The sequence below is a fragment of the Salmo salar genome, chromosome ssa02, assembly GCF_905237065.1.
Source record: "Salmo salar chromosome ssa02, Ssal_v3.1, whole genome shotgun sequence".
In the NCBI taxonomy this organism is placed as follows: domain Eukaryota; kingdom Metazoa; phylum Chordata; class Actinopteri; order Salmoniformes; family Salmonidae; genus Salmo; species Salmo salar.
Genome location: NC_059443.1, coordinates 38199740 through 38214185, shown reverse-complemented (window position 1 = coordinate 38214185; position 14446 = coordinate 38199740). Strand labels below are relative to the sequence as shown.

General features: G+C 42.5%; 1 protein-coding gene and 1 long non-coding RNA gene across 2 annotated transcripts in view; one reads left to right on the top strand and one right to left on the bottom strand.

Annotated features, from left to right (window-relative positions):
* The window catches only part of LOC106582493 (sialic acid-binding Ig-like lectin 5), a 55575-nt gene extending 41305 nt beyond the window's left edge, over positions 1-14270 (bottom strand). Inside the window, exons 1-4 of the mRNA XM_045703723.1 lie at positions 14134-14270; positions 13498-13564; positions 10596-10685; positions 4171-4322 (exon numbers count right to left, since the gene is read on the bottom strand). Coding sequence (XP_045559679.1) covers positions 4171-4231 — 61 coding nt within the window. The 5' untranslated portion in view covers positions 4232-4322; positions 10596-10685; positions 13498-13564; positions 14134-14270. The remainder of the gene's footprint in view (positions 1-4170; positions 4323-10595; positions 10686-13497; positions 13565-14133) is intronic.
* Positions 9913-13255, top strand: LOC106582591 (uncharacterized). The gene is made up of 5 exons (XR_006760991.1): positions 9913-10125; positions 10613-10701; positions 11380-11425; positions 11567-11854; positions 12351-13255. It is a non-coding gene; the product is annotated as an uncharacterized lncRNA (long non-coding RNA).
* Positions 14271-14446: the final 176 nt, after the last annotated feature.

Here is a 14446-nt window from a genome sequence, read left to right as displayed (position 1 = left end):
GACTAACCCGATATGCTACACAATGGAAAGGGGTGGGGAAAGAAAGAGCGGGAGAGACAGAGAGGGGACCCATTCTACATACAGTTGGAAAACTATGTTCATGGGAATGTGAATACTTTGCACATGAACGACCGCTTATTCAAAACGAATTGCAATGCAAATATGTGACTCACGACCTGGATTCAGTCTTATGTAGCAACATTTAAATTTCATTTTTTTACATTGGATAAAAGTAGAGACTCAGAGCTACAAAATGGTATATCATACACTGCATTTGAGGAAACAATGGGAAAGTAATTATGCTTTGAAAGTTGATCAACTTGTGAAATCACTTTTGAGAAAACTGTCATTCAATGCTTTGGTACTACTATTGGAGAGCCCTTCTTTGTCTACATTCAGCATTGTTCACACTCTCTTAAGCCTTAGCCCCACCCATCTCTTTAAGGGTTGATCCTTGAGTTCTGTACTAACTTGCCAGCTACTTCCAGACATCTAAGAGAGAGAGAGAACAGCTCACTGAACATTATTTGCCCTGGCAGAGCTGGTTAGGCTGCTTTGTTATCCAGAGCGTTGGTGACTGCAACTGTGCTGTCAGATTGTCCATTCGTAAATTCACACTGGACGCTCTGGCCAATAAGTAGGTTTGTTCCGAAAGCTATGACCTCACAACGACAGTCAAACACCCAAGCTAACTGGCTAACATTGGCTAGCTACTTCCATACACATAATGAGAGAACACCCCACTCTGACCATTTTACTCCCCCTAGCAAAGCTTGTTATGCAGTTTTCATGTTATCCAGAGCGTTGGTGACTAACAGTGCTGCTGGCAACAATTGAATTACGCTTTGTTGCCGACGTTTACTGACGCCGGACATATTCAACCACTGTTGAGCGTTCAAAATGCATCAGTTATTCTGCGCTCTGGCACACTAAGACGAGAGTCTTTCGTTAAGAAATGTAGCTAGATAGATAGCTTTTTTTCCCTTTTCTTAAAAAAAAAATATTATTCAAAATACAGATCAACAATTTACATTGTTACATCACACAAAACAGAACACAGGTGTTAATGAGAAAATACTAAAACATACAAAAAATATAAAGTAATAAAAAAATGTACAATTCTAGATCAATTGTAATCACTCTGAAAAAATCTTATTATAATGATTCAGGAAAATGTTATTCTTGTTGTTATTCACGAGGGTTAATGTTTTAATAAAATAATTAAATTCAATCAAAACAAATTGTAATTTTGGTATAGAATTTTGGAATTTTTGTTTGTGTATAAAGTATTTGGCCACAACAATAAAGAAAATCACAATCATTTCAATGGTGTTGTTATCACTGCAATAGTAACATATTATATCCTTCATTTCAAAAACACGGGTAGAGTTCATAATGGTAAATAAGTATTTTGCAAGGTTTTCCCAAAATTCTGACACAAATTTACATTCAAAGAACAAGTGAGACAGATTCTCACTTTCTTTTTCACAGAAAACGCAGATATCATCAATAGCCACAAATTTGGATATCATAGAATTACATGGATATATCTTATGTAAAAGTTTTGTTTTGTTTGGTATACAATATTTGTAAGGCCTTAACCATGCATTTTTTCCAGACAATGTCAGGAATAAGCATGTTCCAGAAAAATGTTCCTCTCGGTGTAAGTTGGTTTTGTGAATGAAAAATTTGTTTTATATATTTATTACAACAAGATCTCTCAAGTAAGCCCACGCCTTCCAATCTGAGTTCTGGATAAACTTTGTGATCATTACCAAAGCTATGATGAGTTTTCATTAGTGTAGTTAGACCACTGGGAACGGCTTTGATCACAGAAATAAACTCTCTGAAAGGTATTGGAAACTCGTTCAATGTTATAAATTGTTCATTTGTGAGAATATTACCCTTGTTGTCGAAAACATCAAGAACAAAGTCAATATTCCTCTCATGCCAGCTGGGGTTTAACAATTACTTATTCCTTACAGTTATGTCTGAATTATTCCACAAAAGAGCTTTATGTGGGGGAAAATTGTGCAGGAAACATATTTTCCAGGCCATTAAAGCTTGTTGGTGAAACCTAGCCAATTTAGCAGGTAATCTTTCAGGAATACAATTACATTTCAGTAAATTTGCCACCAAGTACTAAGTCATGTTTTGCTGAGGGGTCAAATACTTATTTCCCTCATTAAAATGCAAATCATTTTCTAACATTTTTGACATGCGTTTTTTCTGGATTTTTTTGTTGTTATTCTGTCTCTCACTGTTCAAATAAACCTACCATTAAAATTATAGACTGATAATTTCTTTGTCAGTGGGCAAACGTACAAAATCAGCAGGGGATCAAATACTTTTTCCCCCCACTGTACGTACAGTCACTGTGGGAACAATGTCATCGATGCACTTATTGATGAAGCCAGTGACTGATGTTGTGTACTCCTCAATGCCCAACAAAAGCCCAACAAAAGAATGTGTTGTGAAATTAAGGTCAGATAATGTACAGTACTTACGTGTCACATAAAATGTCAGTGTCTTCTTAGTGGTGACACTGCCATTGAAGGTCGCCAGACATGTGAAGGTCACCAGACATGTGATCCTTAGCTGAGGGGGTGAAGGTCAAAATTGAGAAGTGGGTTGTTGTAACGATGGTCAGGTCCTCTCTCATCTGTATGGTGGTGTTGTCTCTGAGCTCAGTGATGTTGTCTCCTGTTCCTCTCCATGTCCATGTGATGTGAGGAGGAGTTCCAGAGCAGATCCCCGGGGCGGTGCAGGTCAGAGTAGCTGGTTCTCCCTCTGTCAGAGGAGGAATCAACACTGAGGGCTTCTGGGTCAGAGCTGGACACAGCAAATACAAACTCAGAAGTGAATTTAACATCTGTGTACCAGACATCAGAGAAACATAATCAGATGCCATGTGACAGCATCCTAACTCTGCTACCCACGTTAAACTGCTCCAAATAATGCCCCAAAAAGTCCACCAATTTTTAGAAAAAAGCTGACTTTAGAAAGGAAAACTTGGGGAGGGGAATCTTGGTATTTGTGAATTAGAGGTATCTACCTGTATGTTACAGTCAATGTACATAACTAACTACAGTAATAGTCATGTCAATGTAACAGAGTAATAGTCATGCGGTACCTGTCACAGTGATTTTCATTTTCTGTGGGTATGTAAATGGTCCTTCTAACATTCTGCATTGATACTCTCCCGCATCATTCTCTCTGATGTCGTTGATGATCACACTACAGTTCTTCTTTGTCAGATCAGTCTCCAGTAGAGACACTCTCTGTTTAAAACCCTCCTGAGCTTTAGAGGGAGTTTCAGAGTGGAAAATTATGTTTCTATCCTGATCACATCTGTCATTTGTAGGGCACTTGAGCCATATTGCAGTGGTAGGCTTGATGTTATTAGGGTGAGTGAAAGTACATGAAATAACAGCACATAGTCCCTTCTCTGCTGTTATTTCTGCTGGACTGAAGGTGATGATCCAGGGTGATGCTGTTGGTGGTGCTGCCAGTTCTGATGGAGGGAAATGAATACAGTCATGAGTAATTGTCACAACTCTCGTCGTCTGACGATAAGGAGAAATCACTGTCAGACCAATACGCAGCGAGTTGTATACTCATCTTCTTTTAATCGGAGAAAGAAGGAAAACCAAACAACACGTATACAAAAATAATAACAATGACGAACGACAGTCTTGTCAGGCAAAAACAGCTAAACAAGAGACAACCTCCCACAAAGCACCAACACAAACACACCCTAATATATAGGACTCTCAATCAAAGGCAACTAGACAACCCTTGCCTTCAATTGAGAGTCCACACCCCAATTAACTACACATAGACACAGACTAACTAGAAAGAACATAGACATAGACTAAAATAGAGCAGTGACCACAAAACCCGGAAATAATAAATCAACTACCCTACTACATAAACCATCACCGCGAAACACATAAACAAAATACCCTCTGCCACGTCCTGACCAAAACTAATACAATTACTCCCTCTGCTGGTCAGGACGTGACAGTAATACAGAAAGCACTTCACTTGTTCCTAACATTTGTTATGATACAGAATCTGTTGAGGTTAAAATGTGTTACCACATCTATACCACTAGGCCTACTAATGATTTCAATATTAACTATACTTTAATGATGAAAGGAATCCTACTTTGACATGTTGCTCTCTCTGTCAGAGAGAAGAGTAGAGCTGCCCAGATGAGGACCCACATCCTGCCTCCACTGCCTCAATGAATCAACCACAACACCAGGGTCTGTCCTCTTTCACCTCTTTCTCTGGTCCTCTTGTCTGTGTCCACAGGTCTGGAGCACAGAAAGATAATAACATGATAGATAGTGTTATGATATAATTTACACATCCCATTGCCAGCTGTGTTAGGAGAATACATAGGCATTCATAACATCTGAAGTGAACGTTTCATGACACGTTTAGGATTGTTTCAACCTTCCTAGCACCGTTTTTTTAACTGTAATTTAATGCACAGAGAGAATATGTCAAACTCCTATTAATGCTTTATTTTACCATAATTGTCTGGAATTTAATTAGAAACCACATGGTAACAGCGTAGTTACATAATTAGAAGACCTGGATATTCATTGTAACAAATATGAGAAAGTACCAATACTGTAATGATCGTCTGGAAGAGGGGGCCACGATGCTGTGTGGTAAGTGGTCATAATTATATTTAATGAAACACTTTAAAACAAACAAGAAAATGAAAGCCAACAGTTCTGCCGGTTGAACAACACAAGACAGAAAACAACTACCCACAAAACCCCAAAGAAAAACAGGCTGCCTAAGTATGACTCCCAATCAGCGACAACGATGTACAGCTGTCCCTGATTGAGAGCCATACCAGGCCAAAACAAAGAAATACAAAGCATAGAAAAAAGGACATAGAATGCCCACCCTAGTCACACCCTGGCCTAACCAAAATAGAGAATAAAACCCTCTCTATGGCCAGGGCATGACAGTAGCCCCCCAAAGGTGTGGACTCCGGCCGCAAAACCTAAACCTCTAGGGAAGGGTCCGGGTGGGCATCTATCCGCGGTGGCGGCTCAGGGGCGGGACGCAGAAAATATTTGCTTATAATTCCGCCGCATTATTTTCTGTTATTTTATAGTATGAAGAATACAACTGAACAAAGCTGAATAAAATATAAATATTTTCTCCAAACGATTTGAGGGAGTGTGCACGGCGGCTATTCTGTGTTGAGCGGTTAACCACCGCTGGCTCACCCCACTTTGGTGGCGCCTCTAGAGCGGGGTCCCTCGCCGTGGGCCCCGGACTGGAGGGCAACTCTGGCAGTACCAGACAGGCGGGTGGCTCTGGCTGCGGGCGGCTCTGGCTGCGCCAGACAGGCGGGCGACTCTGGCTGCGCCGGACAGGCGGGCGGCTCTGGCTGTGCCGGACAGGCGGGCGGCTCTGGCACAGGACTCACCAGGCTGGGGAGACTTGCAGGAAGCTTGGCTCTGGGCGCAGGCACAGGCTTCACCAAGCTGGGGAGACATGCAGGAAGCCTGGCTCTGGGCACAGGCACAGGACTCACCAGGCTGGGGAGACATGCAGGTGGCCTGGTTCTGGGCGCAGGCACAGGATAGACCGGGTCCTGGAGACGCACTGGAGGTCTGGAGCGCACGGCCTGCACAACCCGTCCTGGCTCGATGCCCACTCTCACCCGGCAGATGTTAGGAGCTGGGATGTAGCGCACCGGTCGCTCAACGCGTACTGGGGACACCGTGTGCTGACCAGTACCACGCTGCCTCCTGTAAGCACAGGAAGTTGGCTCAGAATTCCTTCCTGACTCAACTTCTCGTGTGCCCCCCCCCCCCCAAAAAAAATGTTGTGGCTGCCTCTCGTGCCTGCTGCGCTCCCTTGCCTCATACCACCGCCTCTCAGCTTTCGCTGCCTCCAGTTCCTCTTTCAGGCGGCGATATTCCCCAGCTTGTCTCCATGGTCCCTTTCCATCCAGAATTTCCTCCCAAGTCCACGAATCCTGAACCCTCTGCTACTTGTTCCCACGCTGCTTGGGCCTCTTATGGTGGGTAGATCTGTAACGGTCTTCGTCGTCCTCGGATGAAGGGGAAGAGAAATCAGACCAAAATGCAGCGTGGTAAATGTTCGTCATTTTAATGTACAACTGAACACTAAAGCAACAAGCAAAACAAAAGAACAGCCGAACAGTTCCGTCAGGTGCAAAACACTAAACAGAAAATATCTACCCACAAAACCCAAAGGAAAAACAGGCTGCCTAAGTATGACTCCCAATCGACAACAACGATATACAGCTGTTCCTGATTGAGAGCCATACCCGGCCGAAACAAAGAAATCCCAAACATAGAAACACGGACATAGAATGCCCACCCAAATCACACCCTGACCAAACCAAAATAGAGACATAAAAAGGCTCTCTCAGGTCAGGGCGTGACATACATTCATGTACTTACTACCTCAATTGGGCCGACCAACCAGTGCTCCCACACATTGGCTAACCAGGCTATCTGCACTGTGTCCCACCCACCACCCGCCAACCCCTATTTTACACTACACTACTCTCTGTTCATCATATATACATAGTCACTTTAACCATATCTACATGTACATACTACCTCAATCAGCCTGACTACCTAACCAGCCTGACTAAGTAGCCTCGCTACTTTTATAGCCTTGCTACTGTATATAGCCTGTCTTTTTACTGTTGTTTTATTGCTTTACCTACTTATTGTTCACCTAATACATTTTTTGCACTATTGGTTAGAGCCTGTAAGTAAGCATTTCACTGTAATGTTGTATTCAGCCCACATGACAAATAAACTTTGATTTGATTTGTTGGAAAGGTGGCATTCTATGATGGTAACATGGTGAAAGTCACTTAGCTCTTCAGTACGGGCCATTCTACTGCCAATGTTTGTCTATGGAGATTGCATGGCTATGTGCTCAATTTTATACATCTTTCAGCAATGGGTGTGGCTGAAATAGCCACTAATTTCAGTTGGTGTCCATGTACTTTTGTATATATAGTGTATCACTTTTCTCAAATTACAGTGTTCACGTTTGTCTTCCTAGGCATTACTAGTCTAGCTCCGCACAAGCAGACATCAATAGCGCACAGAGATGATCATATTATCACATTCACACGAAATATTAGAATATTACTTATGATTCTGTATTAATATCAGTGATGTAGTGGTAAAAAAAAGGTGGATAATGGGTTAACTATAAACTCCAGTGGGCAATCGAGATAAGACGAACAACAACTGATATAAACGAAAACGTATGACATTTAAATGTAGGCCTATAGGGACGATAGGCCATGTGGAGATGTTCATATTGAAACATATCTTATTTTTTGAAGTTCCTAACTTGTTTGATAAGATTAGTACAGATTTTCTCATCTCTCTCTCTCTCTCTCTCCCTCTCTCTTTTTCTCTCTCTTTTTGTCTCTCTTTCTCTCTCTCTTTCTTTCTCTCTCTCTCTCTCTCTCTCTCTCTCTCTCTCTGCATAGCAGCCTGCCTCAACCTCACCACTGAGTGCAACATCACTGTCTGTCTCAGTAGTCTACTCTCTGTAAAGCAAAGTTAGTATGGGAACAAAAGCTATTTTATTTTCTCCTGCTGAGGTAAGCAATACCAGCCAGACAGCCCTTCAACATTACTGCAATAGAAGTCCCTGCTGGCAACTAGCCACCTGACTGATTCAAATCAAATTTAAAATCAAATTTTATTAGTCACATGCCCCGAATACAGACCTTACAGTGAAATGGTTACTTACGAGCCCCTAACCAACAATGCAGTTAAAAAATAAAATAAGGATAAGGATAGGAAATAAAAGTAACAAATAATTAAAGAGCAGCAGTAAAATAACAATAGAGATATTATATATATGGGAGGAACCGGTACAGATTCACTGTGCGGGGGCACCGGTTAGTTGGGGTAATATGTACATGTGGGTAGAGTTATTAAAGTGACTATGAATAGATGATACCAGTAGAGAGTAGCAGCGGTGTAAAAGAGGGGGGGGGCAATGCAAATAGTCTGGGTAGTCATTTGATGAGGTGTTCAGGAGTCTTATGGCTTGGGTGTAGAAGCTGTTTAGAAGCCTCTTGGACCTAGACTTGGCGCTCCTGTACCGGTTGCTGTGCGGTAGCAGAGAGAACAGTCTATGACTAGGGTGGCTGGAGTCTTTGACAATTTCAGGGCCTTCCTCTGACACCGCCTGGTATAGAGGTCCTGGATGGCAGGGAGCTTGGCCCCAGTGATGTACTGGGCCGTTCGCACGGGGCCCCTGTATTGAGGATCAGCGTGGCGGATGTGTTGTTACCTACCCTTACCACCTGGGGGCAGCCCATCAGGAAGTCCAGGATCCAGTTGCAGAGGGAGGTGTTTAGCCCAGGGTCCTTAGCTTAGTGATGAGCTATGAGGGCACTATGGTGTTGAACGCTGAGCTGTAGTCAATGAATAGCATTCTCACATAGGGGTTCCTTTTGTCCAGGTGGGAAAGGGCAGTGTGGAGTGCAATAGAGATTGCATCATCTGTGGATCTGTTGGGGTGGTATGCAAATTGGAGTGGGTCTAGGGTTTCTGGGATAATGGTGTTGATGTGAACCATGACCAGCCTTTTAAAGCACTTCCTGGCCACAGACATCAGTGCTACGGGTTGGTAGTCATTTAGGCAGGTTACCTTAGTGTTCTTGGGCACAGGCACTGTGATGGTCTGCTTAAAACATGTTGGTATTACAGACTCGGACAGGGAGAGGTTGAAAATGTCAGTAAAGACACTTGCCAGTTGGTCCGCGCATGCTTTGAGTACCTGTCATGTTAATCCGTCTGGCCCAGCGGCTTTGTGAATGTTAACCTGTTTAAAGGTTTTGTTCACATCGGCTACCGAAAGCGTTATCACACAGTCATCCAGAACAGCTGGTGCTCTCGTGCATGCTTCAGTGTTGCTTGCCTCAAAGCAAGCATAAAAGGCATTTATCTCATCTGGTAGGTTCGCGTTACTGGGCAGCTCGTGTCTGGGGACAGCCAACTTTCCGGGACATAGACATGTCTTAAATGTGCAGAAAGCTTAAATTATTCTTAATCTAACTGCAGTGTCCCTTTTACAGTAGCTATTACACTGAAAAAATACCATGCCGTTTAATATTCAAATGTAGGAACTGGGTTCTACAGTTTGATCCCGCTGCTGTCTCTGGCGTCACACCCACCCCGCCCGGTCATCTAGATGTGTGAAGGTTAGTGTCTTTTCTGTAGGGAAGCTAATGATCCATCATGTATGACATTCCTGGGAGTGTGTAAACTAAAAAAAATTATTACCATTGCATTTTTGTATGTTCTCTATAGCTATGTACTTGAAATGTATCAATTGACCAATTTGGCACATTTGGGCAAACACCTGGCAGACTTGATACAACATATTGTGTAGTGATGTAATTATTCAATGGATCAGTCTGACACGTTGCACGCACAGTGCTTCCATCTAGTGGACAACATCTAAATTACACCTTAAATTCTAAAGTCCACCACTTTCTCTTATACTTCAAAGATGATGCAACAAAATAAAGATAGAAAACGCATGTTTTTTTGTTTGTTTTATCTTTTACCAGATCTAAAGTGTTATATTCTCCTACATTAATTTTATTTTCCCACAAATTTCAAAGTGTTTCCTTTCAAAAGGTATCAAGAATATGCATATACTTGCTTCAGGTCCTGAGCTTCAGGAAATTGAAAAAAAGTGTCCAATCCATAAGAGGATTTATAACAACGGCCTGAATGTCATTGCAATATTTTTGGTTACTTTATGCTGACTTTAGCATCATCTACAACTGTGCGTAATTGTGCTGACATTAACACAGTGTTGTACTGTGCAACAGTTTGTTTTGGCTCACTATAAAATTAGGTTGTGAAAAGGGGGAACTAAAGACAGATACTGACTATCAGCTCTGGCCTCTACAGATATTTTTACATTTCTCGCAACCAGTAATGACAGACAATATTTAGATATTGTGATCTGTAAATGTGCTCACAAGTATCAGAGAACAAGATCTCAACCGAACAGTGAGACCTATAGTGAGACAGGGAGATGGCTGGTACACAGTAGCGAGTGGTAAGTGGATTAATAACATTATAAACAAGAGTCATTTATCAGCATATTATGAAATGATGAATTGTTTGTGCATTTGGTTAGCTGTTTACGGAAACAATTTGTATATTCTCTATTACAGCATAAATTTGTGTCTCATTATTATTGATTCCTTATGTCCTGTGATAACATGACAGCAAGCTGTAGTCTGTGCATAAGTACAGTATAATGATGTATGACTTGACAAAATAGTAAAGTAACATGTTTTGGAATGAGATTATAATTTTTTTAAGCTTTGACTGATCACATGTAAATGTACTACTATTAAACATTTTTATAGAGACTAGTGAGACAGGGACAGAGTTCTCCATCTTAGTGACCCAAGACGTTACAGTAGAGGCTGGACGGTGTATTCCGATATCATGTCAATTCACATACCCAGGCAATATTACTGAATACATACGAAGAATCTGGTTCAAAGGTGATCCACTTACACCTGTATTTGAAAAAGATTCAGAGGAGTGCGGTGATGATTGGCTGTTCCTGAGAGGTCCTGAAAGGTCTTGCAGCTTTTTCTAGAAGACCTGCAAGAAGGAGAAAGTGAGTATAGATTCAAATTAACATGGGGAAATAATCAAATGTTTTTCCTGAGAGGGTGAGAGTCTCAGTGTCTGGTACATAAGAAACCATGTCAACAAATATACTACTTTCATTCTGTTAAATCACGCTGCAGATTATAATGAGTACTACAGTATTTTGTTACAGGTCTTTCTTTACCTGATGAAAATGTCACGTTATGTGTTCTCACCTCAAGTGAGAATAAATGTAGCGTACACACTCTGAATTCTAATATTGTTGAATTGCAGTATATTATGTAACTTTTTCAGAAAAACCAAACCATAATAACCATGTTCTTCACATCACAGCATAATCTGCATGAAAATGCTAGACAAATGAATGGTCAAAGTGATCAAACTTTGCCAAATTCTGTTTAGCTCTAACCCAGAAGAAGCCCACTGTGGAGACACCCCCTCTCAAAGATGGAGAGAGGGCCACACTGACCTGCAAAGTATATTCACTCAAACTAAATGACCTCTGCCCGCAAAGACTAGAGTAAGATTTTGTTGGAATAGACTGGAGAGGGACAGAGAGCCTAGGCATGTATTTGAGGATAATGGATCTATCAACAGCAGAGAATGGATTCAGTGTGAATGCATTGTCTTTCACTCCTAAATCCGAACATCACAACATTAACCTCACATGTATGGGCTTCTACAGGAAGGCCAACATTACTGTGGAGAAAACAGTGACTTAACAGTCAAATGTAAGTGCATTCACTTTTCAGAGTATTCCCTCATTATCAAAATACAATACAGTACTAACTTATTCTTAAAGAGTCTCTGTTATGTAAAAAAGCCATATCTCATGATGTTGAATGTAAAAACGATTTATTTGTCTTCCCTAGACCGTCCCAAGTTCCTGAATGGCTCTGGGTGTGTGGTCCAGGCAGAGGTCCTGACCTGTGTGTGTGTCAGTCAGGGGGTTCCCTTGCCAGTGATTGCTTGGCTAATATTAGGGGTCTATATTAGTTACAGTGTCATCGTCTCCAGGAGTGCCCAAACCATGAACAGCACCATCACCATGTCTGCCTCAGAATACAAGAACAGTAGCGTGGAGTGTGTCAGCAGAAATGTAGTTGGCCAGACCGAGATGGAGTTCCCCATACTACACCAAGCTGAAGGGAGCCTGACACGTAAATTCTTCAGTTTAACATCCTATGTATGTATGTATAGGACTAGTGTTACATTTTAATATTTGAGTGAAGAAGAATCCCCAATTCAAGTCTGCTCAAATTCAGCTCAAATCACAGACATCGAGAACAACATTGTCATAGTACAAAAGTTATGTCAAGTGCAAAATTCACCATTAATCTCATTATAATCTGGCAATGTGATTTAATTTAAAACTTTTCTTCAACAATGTGTGTTATAAAGAGGCAACTATTTATTAAATATTGTTTATACTCAGTTTATGCACAGTTTACTGAACTATAGTTTCATAATCACCTCCTTATAACGCACATTGTTGAAGAAAATTGTAAAATTAAATCACACCACGATATTATTATTGTCACGCCCTGTTCTGTTTCCTCTGTCCTTGTGATTGTCTCCACCCCCTCCAGGTGTCGCCCATCTTTCCCATTATCCCCTGGGTACTTATACCTGTGTTCTCTGTTTGTCTGTTGCCAGTTTGTCTTGTTTGTCAAGTCAACCAGGGTTTTTGTCTCAGCTCCTGCTGACCCTTGCCTGTCCTGACTCTGAGCCCACCTGCCTGACCACTCTGCCTGCCCCCCTGTACCTTTGCCTCTACTCTGGATTACCGACCTCTGCCTGCCTTGACCTGTCATTTGCCTGCCCCTGTTGCTGTAATAAACATTGTTACTTCAACACAGTCTGCATGTGGGTCTTACCTGAAAGCATGTCAGTACGAACTGGCCATGACTGACCCAGCAGACTTGGACCAGCTCTGCAACGCCATCTCCTTCAAAGGAGCTACCACTGGAGGCACGAGGAGTTGATTCGCGGTCTGATGGAAGTGTTCCAGGCTGTGGTCGAACATCATGACCTAGCATTGGATGCATTGCGGGAGCAATTCCGTGGGTTGCCTACTAGGCAGCCTACCATGATGATAACCTCCCAGCCCCAGCTGGTAGCAGCGCCGTCACCCCGGTTTCCTGGGATCCCTGCTTACCTCCCCTGGAGTGCTACGATGGAGATTCCAGAACCTGCTGGGCCTTTCTCTCCCAGTGCTCCCTCGTTTTCAAGCTGCAGCCTTCTTCATTCCCCTCGGACCGCACGAGGATAGCGTATATCATTATTCTGATGTCCGGGATGGCACTCGCCTGGGCCACGGCGGTGTGGGAGCAACAATCTGTCGTCTGCCTCAGTCTGAAGGGATTCATGGCGGACGTGAAACAGGTTTTCGAGGCCCTGACCCTGACTGCTGTCCTGTACATTTGCCACTACTCTGGATTACCGACCTCTGCCTGACCTGACCCTGAGCCTGCCTGCCATCCTGTACCTTCGTCCCACTACTCTGGATTACCGACCTCTGCCTGACCTGACCCTGAGCCTGCCTGCTGTCCTGTACCTTCGTCCCACTACTCTGGATTACCGACCTCTGCCTGACCTGACCCTGAGCCTGCCTGCTGTCCTGTACCTTCGTCCCACTACTCTGGATTACCGACCTCTGCCTGACCTGACCCTGAGCCTGCCTGCCGTCCTCTACCTTCGTCCCACTACTCTGGATTATCGACCCCTGCCTGCCTTGACCTGTCGTTTGCCTGCCCCTGTTGCTGTAATAAACATTGTTATTTCAACACAGTGAAGGTCTTACCTGAAGCGTGACAATTATGAAGTTCATTGTATTTTTTTGTACTTCTTTTCCACTTTGAAAATGTCACCTGAAGTGTGAAAAGACAATTGATCAAGAAAAAATATATCAGTAAACACATTTCCATCCAAAGTTTTTTGCTAGTAAAGCCATACCGTATTTTAAAAAATCATGACATCTGTGATGAAAACATGACGTTTCGGTATAATTTTATAAAAGGTAAAACTACAATCCCACAGTTTCACACATGGGGACGTATGGCATAAGGTCGGGGTGGCAGCGTAGCCTAGTGGTTAGAGCGTTGGACTAGTAACCGAAAGGTTGCAAGATCGAATCCCCGGGCTGACAAGGTACATATCTGTCGTTCTGCTCCTGAACAAGGCAGTTAACCCACTGTTCCTAGGCTGTCATTGAAAATAAGAATTTGTTCTTAACTGACTTGCCTAGTTAAATAAAGATAAAATTCTTATCCTTGTTATGTTTAGCTTTTTTTATCAATAAATTATGCAATGTAGGACTGTCTGAGCAAGGTAAATGATACTCAAGGAAAACCTTTTAGCTCCGTTATGTTAACTGAAATTTGCAACTAGAGACCGTAGCCTACCAGTTAGAGAGACGAGCCAGCAACCGGAGGCTTACCAGTTTCAATTCCGGGTCCGATGGGAAAAGTCTGGTGGGAAGTGAGCTGGCAACAGGAGGGTTTCTGGTATAAAATCCTACATGCCATTGCATGCCATTGTGCCCTTGAACAACCCTCCACAACAACAGCTCCCCGGGCACCAAGTCACAGGTTACTGTTTTTTGTCATGAATCTTGTTCTGGAGGCAGCTCTGCAGAGTGGTCAATAGCTGACACAGCCACAAAGTCATAACATCTGATGTTAAACCTAATTAACCCTTGCCTTAACCACACAGCTAAACCTAATGCCTAACCTTAAATGACATTTTATGTT